At 55.6% G+C, this 17,297-nt stretch overlaps 1 protein-coding gene across 2 annotated transcripts; it reads right to left on the bottom strand.

Moving 5' to 3' along the window:
• Nucleotides 1–377: 377 nt before the first annotated feature.
• On the bottom strand, nucleotides 378–16,998 carry CRYM (crystallin mu). Of its 2 annotated transcripts, XM_081090461.1 has the most exons (8): nucleotides 16,783–16,998; nucleotides 16,254–16,407; nucleotides 14,407–14,469; nucleotides 8,612–8,713; nucleotides 6,269–6,452; nucleotides 2,566–2,687; nucleotides 1,864–1,948; nucleotides 378–713 (listed from the first exon to the last, which is right to left on the bottom strand). In XM_081090461.1, exons 1-8 carry the CDS (start codon nucleotides 16,950–16,952, stop codon nucleotides 649–651), a joined length of 945 nt encoding a protein of 314 aa, XP_080946587.1. In that variant the 5' UTR covers nucleotides 16,953–16,998; the 3' UTR covers nucleotides 378–648. The 2 variants fall into 2 exon arrangements, with proteins under 2 accessions (XP_080946587.1, XP_080946588.1); XM_081090462.1 differs by lacking the exon at nucleotides 14,407–14,469.
• Nucleotides 16,999–17,297: the final 299 nt, after the last annotated feature.

Raw genomic sequence — 17,297 nt, 5'->3', positions numbered from 1 at the left:
TTAATTGTAAGAAGCAGAACGCCAAAGGCTACAGAATGCCTGGCTCTCCTTAATGAAACGCCCAGAGGGGCGAGTCCATGCGATGGGGAGTAGGTGAGTGGTTGCCGGGCGGGGCGGAGGGCTCTGGGGCTTCTCCTCGGGGATGAAAATGCCCTGGAATCAAAGGGTGGTGACGGCTGCCCACTCTGTGACCACGGTTTTCATACTAAAAACCACTGACCTGTACACTTTCATTTTGTGGTGCACACATTGTACCTCAATTTAAGAAACAGAACAAAATTAATTACCGTCATTGGCACTCCCCCAGCGAGTGAGTGGGAGCACTTGCGCCCCTCGCTTTCCTTGCCATGAGGGACAGAAGTTACCGAAGCAAAAACTGCAGAAAAGGAAATCGCTTTATTTCCAGGAGATACAAGAGCCGATGGGATGCCTGGGGAGGGGGTGCTGCTGCAGCCCGCACCGGGGCCGGCCACCCAGCTCCCCTCAGCTACAATGCAAGGAGGATCTCGCCAATTAAGGTAAGACAGGATGAGCACAACACTACAGCCCGCTGGGCACGGGGGTTCCCTCGTTTGATCTAGAAATTACAGGACAACTGGCGGCAAGGCCCCTGGAGTTGCAGCGCCGCCTCGGCGGCCACGCTTCGCACTATTTACCAGACGACCAGGAGTCATACACTAATTTGGCCGCAACCGCGTCCTCCACCGCCATTCCTGGAAGAACAGAAACTGGGTCACTTTTTGTCAGAACAGCTTTTCCTGGTGCAGCCCTGTCTGTGGTGCTGACTGACGGCCACCAGGGCATCAGGACCCTGTCCAGGAAGCGCGGCTTAGAGGGTCTGCAGAGGGCAGGCCCCGGCAGGGAATGTGATGCCCAGCAAGAAACGCCCACCAACCGACTTCCAGTGCCATCCCAGGTTCAGTTCGGGGTCAGGAGCGTTCAGTGCTGAGGCCTGCGCTGTGGGCTCGGCCTCCTGAGTGGGCAGAAGCGCCGACACAGGGACACAGTGAGCCCGCTGTGTGCCAGCCAGACTTCCTTTACGGACACCAAAGCCGGAACTTCGTATAATGCTCATGTTCTGAAATCTCATTCACACACACAACGCCCCCCCCCACCCCCCGCGGCCCCATTTGAAAATGTAAAAAACATTCCTAGCTTTCAGGTCGCACAAAAATTGGCGGTTTGGCCAGGTTCCGCCCACAGGCTGCAGTGCGCTGGCTCCTGTTCCATCCAAACGCCAACTCCTTCACCTCGAATGGGTATTATTTGCCTCAAGGGCAGGGTGGTTTTATTACCTTCTGTAGCCCAGTACAGAGCCTGACACATCACAGGTGTTTCATATGCACCTGCCATGTGTGTCCATTTCCTTAAGTCTGGTGGGTGGAGAGCTGGCAGAGCCAGCCCCTGCTGGGCCCGCCTGCAGCCCGGCTGGGCCCCACGGAGGCTGTGCCCCAGCCAGCAGGAAAAGCAGTCTCGGGTTGGGTCTCCCTGCCATCTCCCTTCAGCTCTCCATCTTTTAACCTCTTTCCCGTTCGCCCCCACCTCTGCAGCAGTTCCAGTGGCATCTGTGTCTAGATGAGACTGCTGATACGTGCTGTGAGTGAACCACCCTACGCCGCACTTCACACGCACCAAACGCCAGGCGTCAGGGGTCAGGGAGCCCTGCGTGGATCGGTGAGGCCCCAGGCGCGGCAGAGGCACCCACCCCAGGGCTTCCTGTCTCGAGTCCATGGGCACAAGCACGTCACTACGGCACGTAAATAACGGACCCAAATGGCTGAGTCACAACTCGTCCGCCCCGGGGCCTGGTCACTCCTCCCTCCTCCCCCCAGTGGTTAGATGTGCCCGGAGCAATGGCGTTACCCAGAGACTTGAACACCGTGGTCTTCTCACAGAGGGCTGGCTTCACTCCCGCCACCACCTCTCCCAGCTCAGCGAAGATCTCTGCCTGCAAAGCGAGCACACGGGCCGGCCATGCAGCACACGCCTGCCCAGCGGGCTGTACAGCTGGTGGCAGGGGGCAGCCCGGGAGTGGATAAGAGATGAACCTGATAAACAGACCATCTGTAAACTGGGTGTGGTCAGGACGATGCTTCCCCCTAGAACCCGCTCGGGACCCTCTGCCTGTGTGACACAGCGAATGCCCGCGGCGGGGTGTCCTGCGGGACTCTGGTCAGCAGGAAACGGCATGTGGCTCCCTCAGCACTCACTCTGCAGCCGCTCTGGCTTACATGCCCCGATCACCAAAGAGAAGGCAGAAGGTGGCCCACCAACGCCATACTTTGTTGGCAACATTGGAGGTTTCAAGGCTCAACAGGCCCCATTCCCTAGGCCCCTGGTAAAGCCAGCAGCCTTTCTCTCCAGGCACAGGGGCAAAAACAGGCCACCAGCAAAATGGCCATGTCATTCTAAAAGGGGATTAGAAATGAGTGAGAGATGTTTAGGCTCTGTCACCCCACAACAAGGTGGGGGTGAATGAGGCCTGGAGCAGGCCAGACAGGGGAAGCCCATGAGCCTGGCCCCCGGCGAGGCCCCCGGGAAGCAGCACCAGGAGCAGAGGCTCACCCCCGACAGCAGCACGTCTCCAGACTCCTTGAGGGCTGCCTCCCGGGAGTCCACGTACAGCACGGCGCCCGCCAGGAGCTGGTCGTCCAGCTCTCTCCAGTCCGGTCTGCTGGCTCCCACGGCTAAGGAACAGCACAAGAGACCCTGAGCGCAGACAGGGGCCGGGGGTATCGGGGACGCCCCTCCGCGCCAGCAGGACTGAATGAATGCCCATTCACAAGAACAGAGCCTGCCATGTGTGGCGTTGCCATTTCCTAGCCCACTCATTCCCTAAAGATTGTGAGGCAACTAAGCGATTGTCTATCGGGTACCTACCACCTGGGAGATGTGTCACACATATTATTTAGCTCACTTTGTGTCTGGTTCCCATTTAAAAGATGCACTAACTGAGGCTCAAAGCTCAGGTGCTTGCCACAGGTGTGTACCTTGTGTGTGTACACCTAAGGCTGAGACAGCGCCGTTCCTTTCAGCCTCTTCCATTTATGGGGGCAGTGACTTCCTTACCCAAACCCTGGCACTTCCTCAGACCCCTGACTGCCTGCTTGGTCTTCGCCATTCCCGCCCCTCACCTCCAACCACTTCTCTCCTGACTGTGACCAGGGAGCCTGGTGCCAGCGTCTGGGAGAAGCCAATGCAGAGCAAGCTGGCTCCACCCTAGTGCAAGCTTCACGGCCTCTGCAGCCCAGAGCCACTCTGCTGATGCCTGGCCGGGTGCATCGGCTAACACAGAGCTGTAACCAAGTGCCTGCAGGGCCATGCAGACAGCCACTATGAGCGAAGCTGTCAGAGGGGCTGGGAACGGTGGAGACCCAAGCATGCAGCAGAAGCAGGCCCTCTGAGGGCCCAGTCACCAGCGAACTCCGGCTGACTGGGGGGGAGGGGAGGGGGAGAATGCAGGCCACTGCTACACTGCTAGCTATTCCAGTTTCTTTTAAACAGAAGCGGGGCATCTATTTGCATGTGTTATTTCTTGATTTTTAGAACATTCAATGGCCCAAGCAAAACACATCTGCTGGCGGGGCCCAGCCCTGGCCCACAGCCAACCCACCTTGGAGAGGTGAGGCTACACTAGCATAAGGCAGCGTCATATGCCGCCAGCTTTCCCTGCCAGCCTGCTCCTCTCTCCTGTTCTCCCTTGCCCTAATGCTCAGAGAGAGAGTGGTGTAAAACCCGTGCATCTTGAAGACCATCTGTGTGAGTTCTCCAGCACAAAGGCACTAACGAAGCTCGTAAATAAACCATCAGATGGTGGGAAACCCGGGCCTCTCAGGCCACCTCTTCTCGTTGCTCTGCTCCCTGGTTCTGAGCAGGACAAGCTCTCAAAGGGTTGGGTGAGGCCACTCGGGCAGTGGAGGTGGGCCAGGCAGCAGAGGCAGGGCCGCTCAGGCTGGCTCTGGCCCTGCTTCAGAGGGGCTAGACTGGGGGAGAGCCAGACCCTGGTTGGTGGAGTGCAGGTGAAAAGGAAAATGGGGGGTGGAGGGGCTTGCAACCTAGTTCAGTATCTGGTTACAACTGTAGTCTTACTTCTCCCACTCTGACTGACTTGGGCGGAGCTGCAGTGACACTCAGGGGCGGCCACAGCTGACTTGGGCGGAGCTGCAGGGACCTTCAGGGGCCACCACAGGAGGAGCTATAGGTCAGAGTTCAGTTCTGGCTTTGGATCCGGAATTCCCCTGGATGAGCAGATCTGTGAAATAAAGGTAAACTTTCCTCCCTCAGAGCTGGCTGATTGTTCTCCCGTGCACTCTGCCACAGTGCGGGCAGGATGAGGGAAGTGGGGGGGAGGGGAGGTTGAGCCTGCTCTCAGCCCCGCTGGAAAGCAAGTGCAATCTGCTTTTGGGGCTCCCTGCTGACTGCACCTGCAGCGCACGCTCCTTAGTGGGCCTCTCTGAACTCGTGCACCACGTCTGTCCTGCAGCCAGGAAAACATCAGACATCCTGACTCAAAGGGTCTGATGTGAGGAGGCTCTGCAATCACTGGCTTTGAAGATGGAGCGTCCATGTGGAAGGGGAGGTGGAGTTTGCTGCCAGGAGCAGAGAGGGTCCCGGGAAACGGACACCTGCACCTACACTGGAAGGAGCCAGCCACCGCCTGCGCCTGGCAGAGGCTGTCACGCTGTCTGCGAGACGGCAGCCTGGACATCACCGTGGCTCCACCCTCGGAAGAGGACCCGGCGGAGCCACACTCAGAAACTGTGAGATAACAAACATGTGCTGTTTTCAGCTGGAAAAAAAAAATCAAGTCCGTCTTGCTGAAGATTCAGCTCATGTTCATTTCACCAAGAAGGGGTCTCTTTTGATTTCCCAAATCATTTTAGGAATGGTCTTACTGTCCACAAAGCCAGGCTCGATACACTTTCCTACCACTGCCTGCCTCCCCCATGGGCCCACATCGTAACCCCAGTCCTGCAGGCTCAGACCTTCAATTTGCTTTGCCCATTCCTCACGCGTGCCACGCTTGGTTTCCTTCACAGACTGGCCTTTAGCTGGAACCATCTAATCACTTATCTGTTGACTTCTTTGTTGCTATCTCCCCTCAGGAGAAAGCAGGGCCCTTGAGTGTGGTCTCGGTGACGGGCAGCCTCTGCAGCAGTGCCTGGCACAGGGCAGGCATCCAATAAGTGTTTGAGGATGAGTGTGTAATCATGACACTCGCTCTTGCAGGCTCACCTGCCAATGTGTACAGGGATCTCAGGTTCTGAGTTCAGGCATGTGCTTGTCACTAAAACACGGAGCACCGAGAGCATGTTTAAATGCCCTAGTCTCTGCCTGCTCATGCACCAGAATCCAGTCTTCTTACTGAAAACTAATACCGAGTAGCATTTAAGAGCCTCAGTTCAAATCCCAGCTCTGTGGCTAAGGACCTCTGACTTTGAGCAAGTTAGCAAGTGGCTTAATTTCTCTGTGCCTTAGTTTACCGATTTGTAAAAAGGGGTTGTAATAAAAATAGCTCCTACTTCGTGAGGCTGTTGAAAGGATTCAATGACAGGGAGCACACATAAAGAGTTTAGAACAGCACCTGCAATAGCTCCTGCTATCACCCCAGGGCCATTTTATGTTCAGAGGCCCCAGGAATTCCCATGTTTAATATTTTATTTATTGATTCATTTATTCTTTTTTCGAGAGGGAGAGTGAGAGGGATAGAGAGATAGAAACATCGATGAGAAAGAAACATCATAGATCGGCTGCCTTCTGCATACCCCCTACTTGGGATCAAGCCCACAGCCTGGGTATGTGCCCTGACTGAGAATCGAACTAGTGACTTCCTGGTTCATAGGTTGACACTCACACTGAGCCACACCAGCCAGGCAGAAACTCTTATATAGAGAGTTGCACCCATCCAATCACATACCAGAAAGTATTCACATTTCACATTAAATGTCTTTTGTGTTGTAATTAATTTTTTGTAGTTCTAAATGTTAAAAATAAATGAGTCATTTGGCTTTGTCATTTAAACTTCATGACATGAAAAACTGAGCTGTGACTGGCCAATTGCCATAATGTTAGGTTATATAGAAATTCTACTAGTTTCAGGTTTGCGGTTTGGGTTTCATGCTTTGGAGTGAATACTGTTTCTAGGGCTCACAGGTCGCTGAGGCCCGTGTGAAGCTTGGCATGTGGCAGAACACAGTTCTGCAGCTGCGGCCCTTGGTCCAGCCTAGGGGCCAGTCCACCACCAACTACCAGACACCACACCACTTACCATTGATGTGAGCCCCCGGCTTCACCCATTCGCCAAACAAAATGGGCTCTGTTGCCATGGTGACTGTGATGATCACATCGGCACCTGTCACAGCCTCCTGGACGGAGGAACAGACCTGCACCTCTCCCTCCACTGTGTCTGCAAACTTCTCGGCATTTTCTTTAGTGCGGTTCCATATCCTCACCTTCGTTGGGGGCAGCAAGAGGGACATGGGTGCCATGAATGTTTGGCTATTTACGTTTCAACGAGCCCAGACATCCCGAGGAAAGCTGAACCCCTCGGGGTCAGGCTGTGCTTATGACCGTAAGTCACCCCAGGAAGAAGGGAAGTTTCATCAAGGAGGCAACATTAATCTGCGCAGACACCTGGCCAGATATTTGAAAATGACCTTCCTCCAGCCCTTCCTTCTTAAAGAAGGGAGTTTTTCTTTGTTTCCTTTTATTTATTTCCTAAAGGCCCATCGTGCACCAGTGGGGTCCCTCAGCCTGGCCTGCACCCTCTCGCAATCAGGACCCCTTGGGGGATGTCAGACTGCCTGCAGGGATGGGGCCAAAACTGGCAGTCTGACATCCCCCAAGGGATGTAGTAGTGCGCAAAGTGTCAGGAGGCTGGGGAGGAGCCCGAGTCCAGGCCGGGCACCGACCAGCTCCCGCTCATCACGGCTCCACTGCGTCTGCCGCCACTGCTCCGTAGCGCTGCCTTGGAGGTGGGAGAGGCTCTCCTTGAAGGAGAACTGCTCAGTGAAGACCTCATAGTGGCTGTAGGCCTGGACCCCAGCCCCCAGGATACACAGCACTTCACTGCTGGGTGGCTTCAAAAACTGTCGCAACTGCACTCGCCAGCTGTAAGCCTGGTGTCTGGTGCCTGTCAGTCAGCTCAGCGGCACTCCTGCTGTGGGAGTGCACTGACCCCTGGTGGTCAGTGCGCATCTTAGTGACTGGTCAACTGGTCGTCCGGTCGTCCGGTCATTTAGGCTTATATATATATAGACCTTTTTTATTGAGAGTATTACAGATGTCCCCCATTTTAGGAGAGACATTTTTCAATTCTACATAGGACACACAACATCATTAATGCAATAGCTACTACATAGCCCAATAATTAGCAGAACGACTTCTGGACCTAGATAGGCTTAGACTCAATCCTGCTGTCTCACTTACTTCCCTGGAGTTACTCAACCTCATTTAGCCTAAGTTTTCATGTCTGTAATATGGGAATGATAAAGGAGTCACAGCAGGTTGGGGTTCTCTGTGGCAGGGCTTTGCGTGGAATAACTTGATCTCTGAAGGGCCTGTAGGGAGTTAAAGATCAGAGGGTCTGAGGAGTGAATGGTGCAGTGATGTAATGGGCAAGTGTAGTAGTTACAACTAGATCCCTGGCGGTGGGACTGGACAGCTTGCCTAGCAGATAGCCATGTCTGGAGAGGGGCTGGCAGCCTTCAACTGAAAATGAGACCTAAACAATCTCTCATAAGGAAATATAATGTAGAAATAAACCTGTGTCTACATAAGTTTATCAACCAAGGTTCTGTGCATGCAAATGCAAACCCAATACAATATGCCCAGTCATAAGAGAATGGTTAACCATACCACCCTTCTTGATAGAAAGTTATGCAAATATTATACAAAAATTAAGGAATCTATGAAAGTAGTGATGTTAGAACATTCAATGAAAAGATGGGATATATAACTTTGTATATCTAATATGATTAAAACATAAAATGCTGGTGAGGGAAGATTGGAAACTGTCAACTGTCACTGTTTTTAAAATAGACATAAGGGCGTTTTCCTGTTGTTCTCGTCCTTACAGTCCACATTTCCCAATTATCCTAAAAACATCATACTTTAAATCAGCCCCAGCACTCTCACACATGTGCAAAAATAAAAGCAGAATCAAATGTTCCCAGTAGGAAGAGTGAGGCATGTCTGGCAAAAGGCGGGCCCATATCTGGGCTGTAGAAGGGGGTGCTGTAGGCTCCTGCTCTCTAGGCCTCTCCCTATTCCTGAATCCATAACCCTGAACACTTAGACTCCCAGGCTCTCCTAAGAGACAGGGGGGGGGGGGGCACAAAAGGACAAGAGAGGGGACTAGACGACAGATATAATACAGCCCTTTAAACTAACTGCTGGGCTGGCTGCACCCTCAGACAAACCCTGTGAGCTGAGACACTGGGAAGAGGTGATCAGGCCTCCCCACCTCTTTGTTGGACCCAGGAATTCTGGGAAAGTCATTAAAGGATGGTGAGATGGGACTCTCCCTCACTGTCCAGCACGGCCCTGCTGCAGTGACGGAGCAGACCCCGGCCAGGGCAGCTCCCCAGTGCCCAGCCCCCCCAGGACTTACCTCCTTGAAGGAGAACTGCTCAGTGAAGACCTCATAGTGGCTGTAGGCCTGGACCCCAGCCCCCAGGATGCACAGCACTTCACTGCAGGGTGGCTTCAAAAACTATTTGAGAGAAATGAGAAGGAAAGGCTCACGGAGACATTGCAGCGAGTGAGGAACACATGGAGTTTGAGCCGGGTGGCTCCGCCCACCTTCAACTCCCTCAAGCATGCGCTGGCAGCACCCCTGCCCATCCCTGGGGAACCACCATTTAACTCTTTGTTTTCATGACTTTGGCTTCTTAGATTAAGCCCTAAGATCTAACACATGGTACAGTGAATATAGACAACATCCTATCTAATAATCCTATCTAATAAAATATTAATATGCAAATTAACCATAACTCCGCAACAAAGATGGCGGCGCCCATAGCATCAGAGCAGGACGCTGGTGGCATCACCCTGACAACATGAGCCCAGCAGGCATTGCCTTGGCGACCCGTGAGCAGGTCACGCGGCCCTCAAGCAGGCAAGCAGGCCGCAGGCAGCCCCCAGCAGGGCCTGCTTGTGGGTCGCTGCGGGGTCCTGTTTGGCCAGCAGGCAGCCCCCAGCAGGGCCTGCTCCCAGTCACCATGGCGATCCGCGAGCAGGAAAGCACGGCCTGCAGGCAGCACCCAGCAGGGCCTGCTCCTGGTCGTCGCGGTGATCCGCGAGCAGGAAAGCACGGCCTGCAGGCAGCACCCAGCAGGGCCTGCTCCTGGTCGTCGCGGTGATCCGCGAGCAGGAAAGCACGGCCTGCAGGCAGCACCCAGCAGGGCCTGCTCCTGGTCGTCGCGGTGATCCACGAGCAGGCAAGCGCGGCCGGCAGGCAGCACCCAGCAGGGCCTGCTCCTGGTCGTCGCGGTGATCCATGAGCAGGCAAGCGCGGCCGGCAGGAAGCACCCCACCCTGGCCACAGCTCAAGGGAGAGAACAACACGCAGGCGAGGCCAGGAGCCTGAAAGATCAACACAGAGGGGCGCCTTCTCCAAGCCTCCACAGTGTGGCTGGGCCAGGCCCCCAGCAGACACACACACACACACACACACACACACACACACACACACACGGCGCCTGCTCTGAGCCTCCGATGCGGCTGGGGGCAGGCCCCCAGTGGACACACACACACACACACACACACAGCGCCTGCTCCGAGCCTCTGCTGCCAGACTGTGGCCATCAGTAGGGCATCCACTGAGGGCTCCGGGACTGTGATAGGGGCAGGCTGGGCTGAAGGACCCCCACCCCCCATTGCACAAATTTCGTGTACCGGGCCTCTAGTTGTATTATAATCAGCAAACTTGCAAAAAGACCAGAACTTAATCATTGTAACCACTGAAAAGAAAGGATCTATATATATAAAAGCCAAATGACTGGAACAATGGAATGACTGAAATGACCGGTCGCTATGACGAGCACTGTATCAGCCAACCAGCCTGATCAGGGTCCTAATTGGCCCGCCCCAACCTCCCACAGCCCCTCCCCCAGATCAGGGGCGGGGCCGGCCAGCCAACCTCCTGCAGTCCCTCCCTCCAGCTGGCCCTGCCCCTGATCGAACCCCCCTACCCCAATTGGGGACAGGGCTGACAGCCAACCTCCCGGCCTTTCCTCCCAGCTGGCCTGACCCCCATTGCCCCCACCCCCCATCTCCCAACCTGATTGGGAATGAGGCTGGTCGGTCAACCTCCATGTCCCCTCCCCCCCGCCGGCCTGGCCCTGATGGCCCCATCAGACCCCACCCATGCACAAATTCATGTGCCAGGCCTCTAGTAATGATATAACATGATAGAGGTGCTAACTATCGCTCAGTGGCAATCATATTACAATATATAAATGTGCTAAATTAACATGTTGTGCCCCTTACATTTACAGTGTTAGGTGACAAACATATTTTTTAAAAATCTCTTGGGAAATCAAGGAGGTGTCATTTTGTGTTTCTGTTCCTCTCAGGAGAGTAGGAGAGAAAGAAGGCGCCTTCATTGAGCACCTAATATATGCCAACACTTTTCCTGCACAACCTCATTTAGTCCAGACAATGACTGCGTGAGCTAGACACTTCTATTCTATCTTCCTCTTACAGGTGAAGAAAGTGAGACCCAGAGCAGACCGGTAACTTGCCCAGGGCCCCACAACTACCACTTGGGTGGTGGAGTGCTAAACCCACAGCTTTCCTTCTCCAAAGCCCACATTCCTTCTAATGCTACCCCCTCTTAGGGACGTGAAAAGCCACGCCCAGGCCTCAGAGCTCCCAGGTGCTAAGTGCTGCCTGGAGATGTGCCCTCCAGACCCAGTCTCCACTGTATTTGCTGAGCCTGTCCCTGTTTGTCTTTTCTCAGCCCGTATCACTTTAAAGCGGAATGTGGAGCTGGCATTTGTGGCACAGACTGAGGGTGTGTGTGTGTGTGTGTGTGTGTGTGTGTCGGCGCATGGGGTTCTCATCAATTCATAGCATGTCAGCTCTTCAGTGAAACCTTTCTTACCTCTGACAGCACTTATAAATGCGTTTGCTTGTACTGACCTACAGGCCCATGAGGACAGGAGCTGCCTTGTTTGCACAGAACTGGCCCTAGGGCAGGGTTTCTTGACCTCGGGACTACTGACATTTGGCCTGGACCACTGCTGGCGGGAGGTGGGTGGGCGGGCTGCCCTGTGCATCACAGGGTGTTTGGAAGCATCCTGGCCTCTGTCCATTAGGTGATGGCAGCACCTCCATCCATGCACCCCCACCTCTGACAATCAAAACTGTCTCCAGATGCTCAGTGCCCTGGGGTAGGTGGCACGGCTGTCCTGGGTTAAAACCACTGGCTTAAAGGAAGGACACCAGTTTTTAAAGTAAGACCCCGTTCTGTCTTTTCTCTATTTTATTTAGCAAAATTTCGGCTCTGGGGTCTGGTCTTTCCTACAATGCTGATTACTGAGATTCTGGAGTGTCACCTTAAAGTACCAGTCTTCTTAACATTAATTACCAGCCAAAGGAGGCCCAGAAACCTTACCAGGTGCTCACCTCCCCTATGGCTGCAGGAGGGATACCACTCCTGACACAAGCTATTGTCACAGAATCTGCTTTGAAAAGATTTCAAAATGACCGATATCCACAGGCCAGTGCCCAATCAGGAGACCTGGGTGATCTTTCCTCCACTAACCCACTGCTTCTGTTCTCAGCTAATAGCGATCTATTTCTGGGAGTAAGCCTGGGCTAGGGACATTGCAGTGCCCTGGAAAAGTGACCCTCGTCCTCTGAAACTAAATGTCTAGTTCTGAGGGGTCACCTTACTCGATCACTTGTTGCCTTGAGCGTAACATTATCATTGATGTATCTTTTTGTAAACAGTGTAATGTCTGTAAGATTTATTGAATCATAGCAGGATTCGGCACGCCTCAGTCTTTTCCTGTAAGCATGCAGATCATTAAAAACACGTATGTGAATCTGCTGGGCTTCTCACTCACAGAGTCGGCAAGCCTGTGCTTCACTGGCACTTGATAAGGCCTCTCAGTCTGGCTCTCCTACCTGCCCAGCCCCCTCACGCCACGGGAGTCTGACCTCCAGCCACACCCGCCTCCTGGCAGCTTCCCAGGCACCTATGCCTCTGTCCCCACAGGGCCTTGGCCCAGACTCCTTCCTCTTCCTGCCCCTCGCGAGGAACTCCTATTCTCCTTCAAATCTCAGCTCAGATACCCCTCACCCAGGAACAGCCTTCCCCAATCCACCCCGTTGTACACTCTCATAGCTCTTCACCCCTTTCGTTCAGTGTATGTGGCAGGGCTGTAGCTTCACATTTATTGGTGTGATCTTTGCGTAATGTCTCCCCAAACGGACTTGGAGCTCCTTGACGGCAGGCACTGTGTCTAGTTTTACTTAACCATTCTAGGCCCCATGCTGAGCACAGGCCTGGAGGGGATGGGCACTCTAATATTTGTTGAGTAAACACATGCCAAGCATAAACCTTGCTAGAGTGTCGCCCGGGGAAAGCACACCAGAGTCCCCAACTCAGGTTCTGTGCGACGCAAATGCAAAGCAGGTACAGGTCCCCCGGCCTGAGAACTCCAATACGTGTCCTCCGGAAGCCTGGGTGAGAGAAGAGGTGAGGGAGAAAACACCGCACTCTCCCAGAGCAAGGAGCAGAACAGACCCTTTGTTCCTTACAGAGTAATCTACCTGCCGGGAAGAGGGGAAGGGAGCCCTGAGGCCACAGCCTCGGGCTTGGGAGCGCATGTTCCGGTCAATGCAATGGCACCTGGAAGGAGAGGTGGTCTGGAAGCCTTTGGTTCCCAAGCTGCTTGATCATCAGCATCATCCAGAGACTTTTAAAAAACGAGGTTCTCGGGCCCGCCCTCAGTGGCTTCGACCAGGGTTTGGGGAACGCAGTCCCCAGGTAACGCTGTTGCACAGCTTGGGTTGGACACCACCGATAGGGGACAAGACCAGGCAGCCCTGGCAGACCCACAGCTACGTGTGTGTGACGTCAGGGCGGGGCCAGTGATACCCGCTCTGCCTCCCTCACTGAATCCCGAGTGAAGGAGAGACGGGCTGGGGAGGGCTTTGGAAAGGACCCGCATCCTTCACCCATGGGAGGCAGTGCCGCCTGTCACTCTGTTCCTAAGTCAGTGACGAGCGCTGCCAAGGCAGCCCCTGTGTTATTTCGCTTTGAACTGGGTCCGGGTAGGATTTTTAAAAACCAGTTCAGCAAGGCGTGTGCTTAGGTTCCCTTCCTGTACAATGGCCAGTTAATCCTCGTCTTCTTCCCTCCGCATCACCACACACACAGCCTGCCCACCTGGTCTCCACTGGCCAGCCGCTGCCAGATCCCATTTCCTTCACACTCAGGCCTCTAGCCCCACGTTCCCAGACCTTTTCCACTTGACGAGCAAGACTGCTGACGTGACAGTCCCCACAGCCGTCGTCCAGGGCTGGTAACTCACCTCTGAAAATCCTGCTTTTGCTGTAGGAAGCCATGCAGCTGCTGGGAACACGCCCCACTCCCAGATCCTCCCCCTCCCACCCCACTCATTGGCTTCCTTCAGTCTTTACCCAGATGTCACCTCCGCAGTGAAGTCTTTTCTGGATAATTTAAAATGTAACCCATTCCCAATAACTTTGATTCTGCTTTATTTCAAATACTAACGTACTATTTGTTGTTGTTTTTTTGTTGGCGGTGGCAGTGTTGTTGTTTTTAAAGCAAATCCTGGCATGTTATTAAACTCAAAAGAGGTTGCTTGTTTGCTAATTATCTCAGCAAATCATACTGTGTTTGTGTCCCTCTGCTTTGTTTGCTGCCATCCCCGACTGCGCAGGCGCGGGCCTCAGTGAGTCCGGCTTACCAGCAGGAGTCGGTCCGGCTCACTCCCTGCTTCCTGTGCAGCATGGCTCTGGCCTCTGAGCAACCATAGATTTACCAGAAACAGTAGTGCAGGGGCAAAAGCAGTCTTGGGAGTCAAAGAGGTCAAATTTTAAATTCTTTCTCTGCCGCCTAGTAGCTCCGTGATCCTCTCTGAACCGCATTCCCTGTAACTGGCAAATATAGGCAATCACATCTCCTTTGCAAGATTGAGGTGAACATCAGGAATAATGCATGTCAGGTACCTGGAATCTGGCCAGGCTCCTTAAGTGGTAGCTAATAAAACTGTGAATTACTGCGCTCACCTGACACCCCCTATCTGTCGTGCAGAGTCCCAGCTATGTTCGTAAGAAGACCAAGTTAAGTCCCCCACTTCTCCCTTAGACACGCAAGCTTGAAGCACCCGCCGCCCCACCCGCCCCACCCGCTCAGCCCACGCTCACCTTGGTGGCGATGGCAGACACGGCTGCTGTTCTCTTTGCAGTTATGACATTTCCATCCATGACCTTGGAAGGAAGGACAGACAGCGAGCACGGAGCACCCACCCACCACGTTCGTGGAGAGAGGGCACTCTAGAATCGTCGCCCCAGAAGGCGCTATTGTGCCCAGCAAAGTGAAGGCTCATTTGTTACACCTGGACCCAACTCTTCCACTTCTGAGACATGCGACTTTGAACACACATCTTAACCATCCCTCAGCACTATTTTCCTCCCTGTGAAAACAAATCCTCGGCGCCACTGTCTGTGTCTGCCAGCCATCTCCCTTGGTCCTCACCAGGCAGCACCAGTGTTCCTGGTCTATAGACAAGAAAGGAGCCACCGCTGAGCAGACCAGGAAGGGTCCACGGCCCACCTGGAGCTGGAAAGCCTGGGCTGGGCCCGCTTCCCTGAGAGCCGCTGTTGGCAGGCAGCATGGGTGTCAGCGCCACCGGATGAGCTAGAGCAGGGTGGGCAAACTTTTTGACTCGAGGGCCACAATGGGTTCTTAAACTGGACCGGAGGGCCGGAACAAAAGCATGGATGGAGTGTTTGTGTGAACTAATATAAATTCAAAGTAAACATCATTACATAAAAGGGTACGGTCTTTTTTTGTTTTTTGGGGTTTTTTTTTGTTTTTTTTTTTAGTTTTATTCATTTCAAATGGGCCGGATCCGGCCCGCGTGCCGTAGTTTGCCCATGGCTGAGCTAGAGTCTCTTCTCAGAGGAGGAACGAACAGTTAGGTTTCCTGGGAAGTAGGAGATTCAGGGAAAAGCTAAGGACCCAGGGTAGGTTTGGGTGGACTGTGGAGAGTGTCTGATGGGGCCTCAGCTGCCTGGCATCACAGGCGCCTTCGGGCAGGGCACGGGCCTGGGGGGCACAGAGCATGGGCCTGCATGTGGCATGGGCATTGCTGGGTCTCTCACTAACCAGCCGTGTGGCCTCAGACACAGTGGCTCAGAACCTCAATGGGAACTTGGGGGGCGGGGGACGGGGGTAACAAGAAACCCTCAGGGAGGAATGGTGGCAGAATTGAATGAGGGAAGTTTCTCCTGCCCCGCACCTGCTCAGGGCTCAGTAGGCGGCAGTTAGGAAGGTGATGGAGGGCAACAGGCCCTGGACTTGCACTGAGTGCCTCTGAAGTCCCTTACTACCACCTCAGCCTGGGTAAGCGGGGCCTGTCCCCCCCCCCTTTATTGAATAAGATATTACAAATGTGTCCTTATCCCCCCAATGTCCCCTCATCCCCCCAATCCTGCCCTCACCCTCACCCCTGTTGCCCACATCCATCACTTATGCTGATATGCATGCACACAAGTCCTACGGCTGCCTGCTGTTTTATGACTCTGTTCCCTCATCTGCAAAATGGGGGCACCTGGTAGGATGGTTTTGAGTGGAGTGTTCAGAACAGGCCTGCACTTAGGGTGCTCACGGGGTGCTCTCTCTCTGCCTACACTCCCATTCAATGGTAAAACAGCACACTGGGTGCCCTCGGAAAGGCTTGGGGGCTACAGGATCCCCCTTCTCCCCCCAATACAGAGCGTCACTGCACGCACACTTTCTCACTCAGGAGCTGCTCTGCTGTGCACCGGAGTCACTGGTCTGGGCCGGAGGGTGGCCAGCTGACTGCTCCCCAGCCGCAGCCTGGGAGCGGCGCGGGGATGTGCGGTCTCCAGGCGGTCCCGTCGAAGACCCCCGGTCACAGACACCCTCCCCAGTCGCAGCCGTCACTCAGAGGCCCGTGCGGTCGTCACCGAGACCTCGAGACCCCGGCTCAGGGCCCGGCCCGCCCGCCCGCCCGCGGGGCGCTCACCGCCAGGAGGGTGCCGGTGCTGGGCTCCAGGAGCAGCACGGTGGCCTGGTGCGAGGGCCCGGCGGGGGCAGCGCGGGGGCCCTCGTAGAAAGTGACCAGCTTCGTGGCCAAGGCGTCCTCCGCAGCACTATAGGCCGGCATGACCCCCAGGAACCTGCGGGGGGCAAGGCTTCAACCCCGCCCACACCCCAACGCTGCCCCCCTCCCCGCCCGGCCTCCCCTCCTCCCCTCCCCCTCCCCGCCGCCGGGCCCAGGGCAGCGCCCACAGCACGTTCTAGAGTCCAGTTCTGCCGCCTACTGGCCGGGAACCCGGGGCACGTCCTGCCCGCCCGTCAGGGCAGTTGGTAAACAAGGGGACGGACTCCCTAGAGTGCGCCAGGGCGGCGCAGCGGTGGTCCGCGCCCTTAGACAAGCCCCCTCCTCCCGTCCTCCCCTCGCCTCCGCCCCGCCCTCCTCCTTCCCCGCTTTCCCCTCTTCCTCTCTCCTCCTCCTCCTCCCGGCTCTCCAGCCCCGCGGGCTTCGCACTCACCCGCGGTGCCTGGCCACCGGCACCACGGTGCGCACCGGCTGCGCGACGCCCCCCGCGTGGCCGCTGGAGAAGTTGGCCAGGGCCGCCTCCAGGGGCGCGAGGAGGCGACTGCAGCCACCGAGGTGGCGCTGGACCTCGGCCGCGCTCAGGAACACGGGCGCCGCGCTCATCCCGCCGCCGCCGGCCGCCCGCTCCCCGCCGCCCGCTCCCCGCCGCCCTATGAGCTCCGGCGGCGGTCACCGCCCCGGGGCGGGGCGCGGCCGGTCCCCACCCACCCGCCGCCGCGCGGGGAGCGGGCCCCCTCCCGCGGCGGCCCGGCGTCGGAGCTTCTGTGGCGGCGGAGGCCCGTCCCCGCTTCACTCTCCGCCCGGGTAGGAGCGCAGTCGCCGTCCTCCCCAGAGCCGGGCGCCGCCGCTCTCCTCGCACCCTCCGCTGTCGGCCTTCTCTGCCCCGGCCTGGGAAGCGAGAGGCAGGGGGTGGGAGCGACGACGGCGGGGCTCCCCCCTGCTAATGTT

The sequence above is a fragment of the Myotis nattereri genome, assembly GCF_964212035.1.
Source record: "Myotis nattereri genome assembly, chromosome: 4".
Taxonomy (NCBI): Eukaryota; Metazoa; Chordata; class Mammalia; order Chiroptera; family Vespertilionidae; genus Myotis; species Myotis nattereri.
Note: the sequence above shows the minus strand (reverse complement) of the source record. Positions and strands in the feature narration are given on the sequence as shown.

Excerpts from the sequence above, each read along its gene's own strand:
- CRYM (XM_081090461.1), bottom strand. The coding sequence starts at position 16,952 with ATGAGCGCGGCGCCCGTGTTCCTGAGCGCGGCCGAGGTCCAGCGCCAC. Across the intron at positions 8,714-14,406 it reads TGTCTGCCATCGCCACCAAG|TTTTTGAAGCCACCCTGCAG; the intron begins GTGAGCGTGGGC and ends TCTCTCAAATAG. Across the intron at positions 2,688-6,268 it reads GCCGGGGGCTCACATCAATG|CCGTGGGAGCCAGCAGACCG; the intron begins GTAAGTGGTGTG and ends GCTGTTCCTTAG.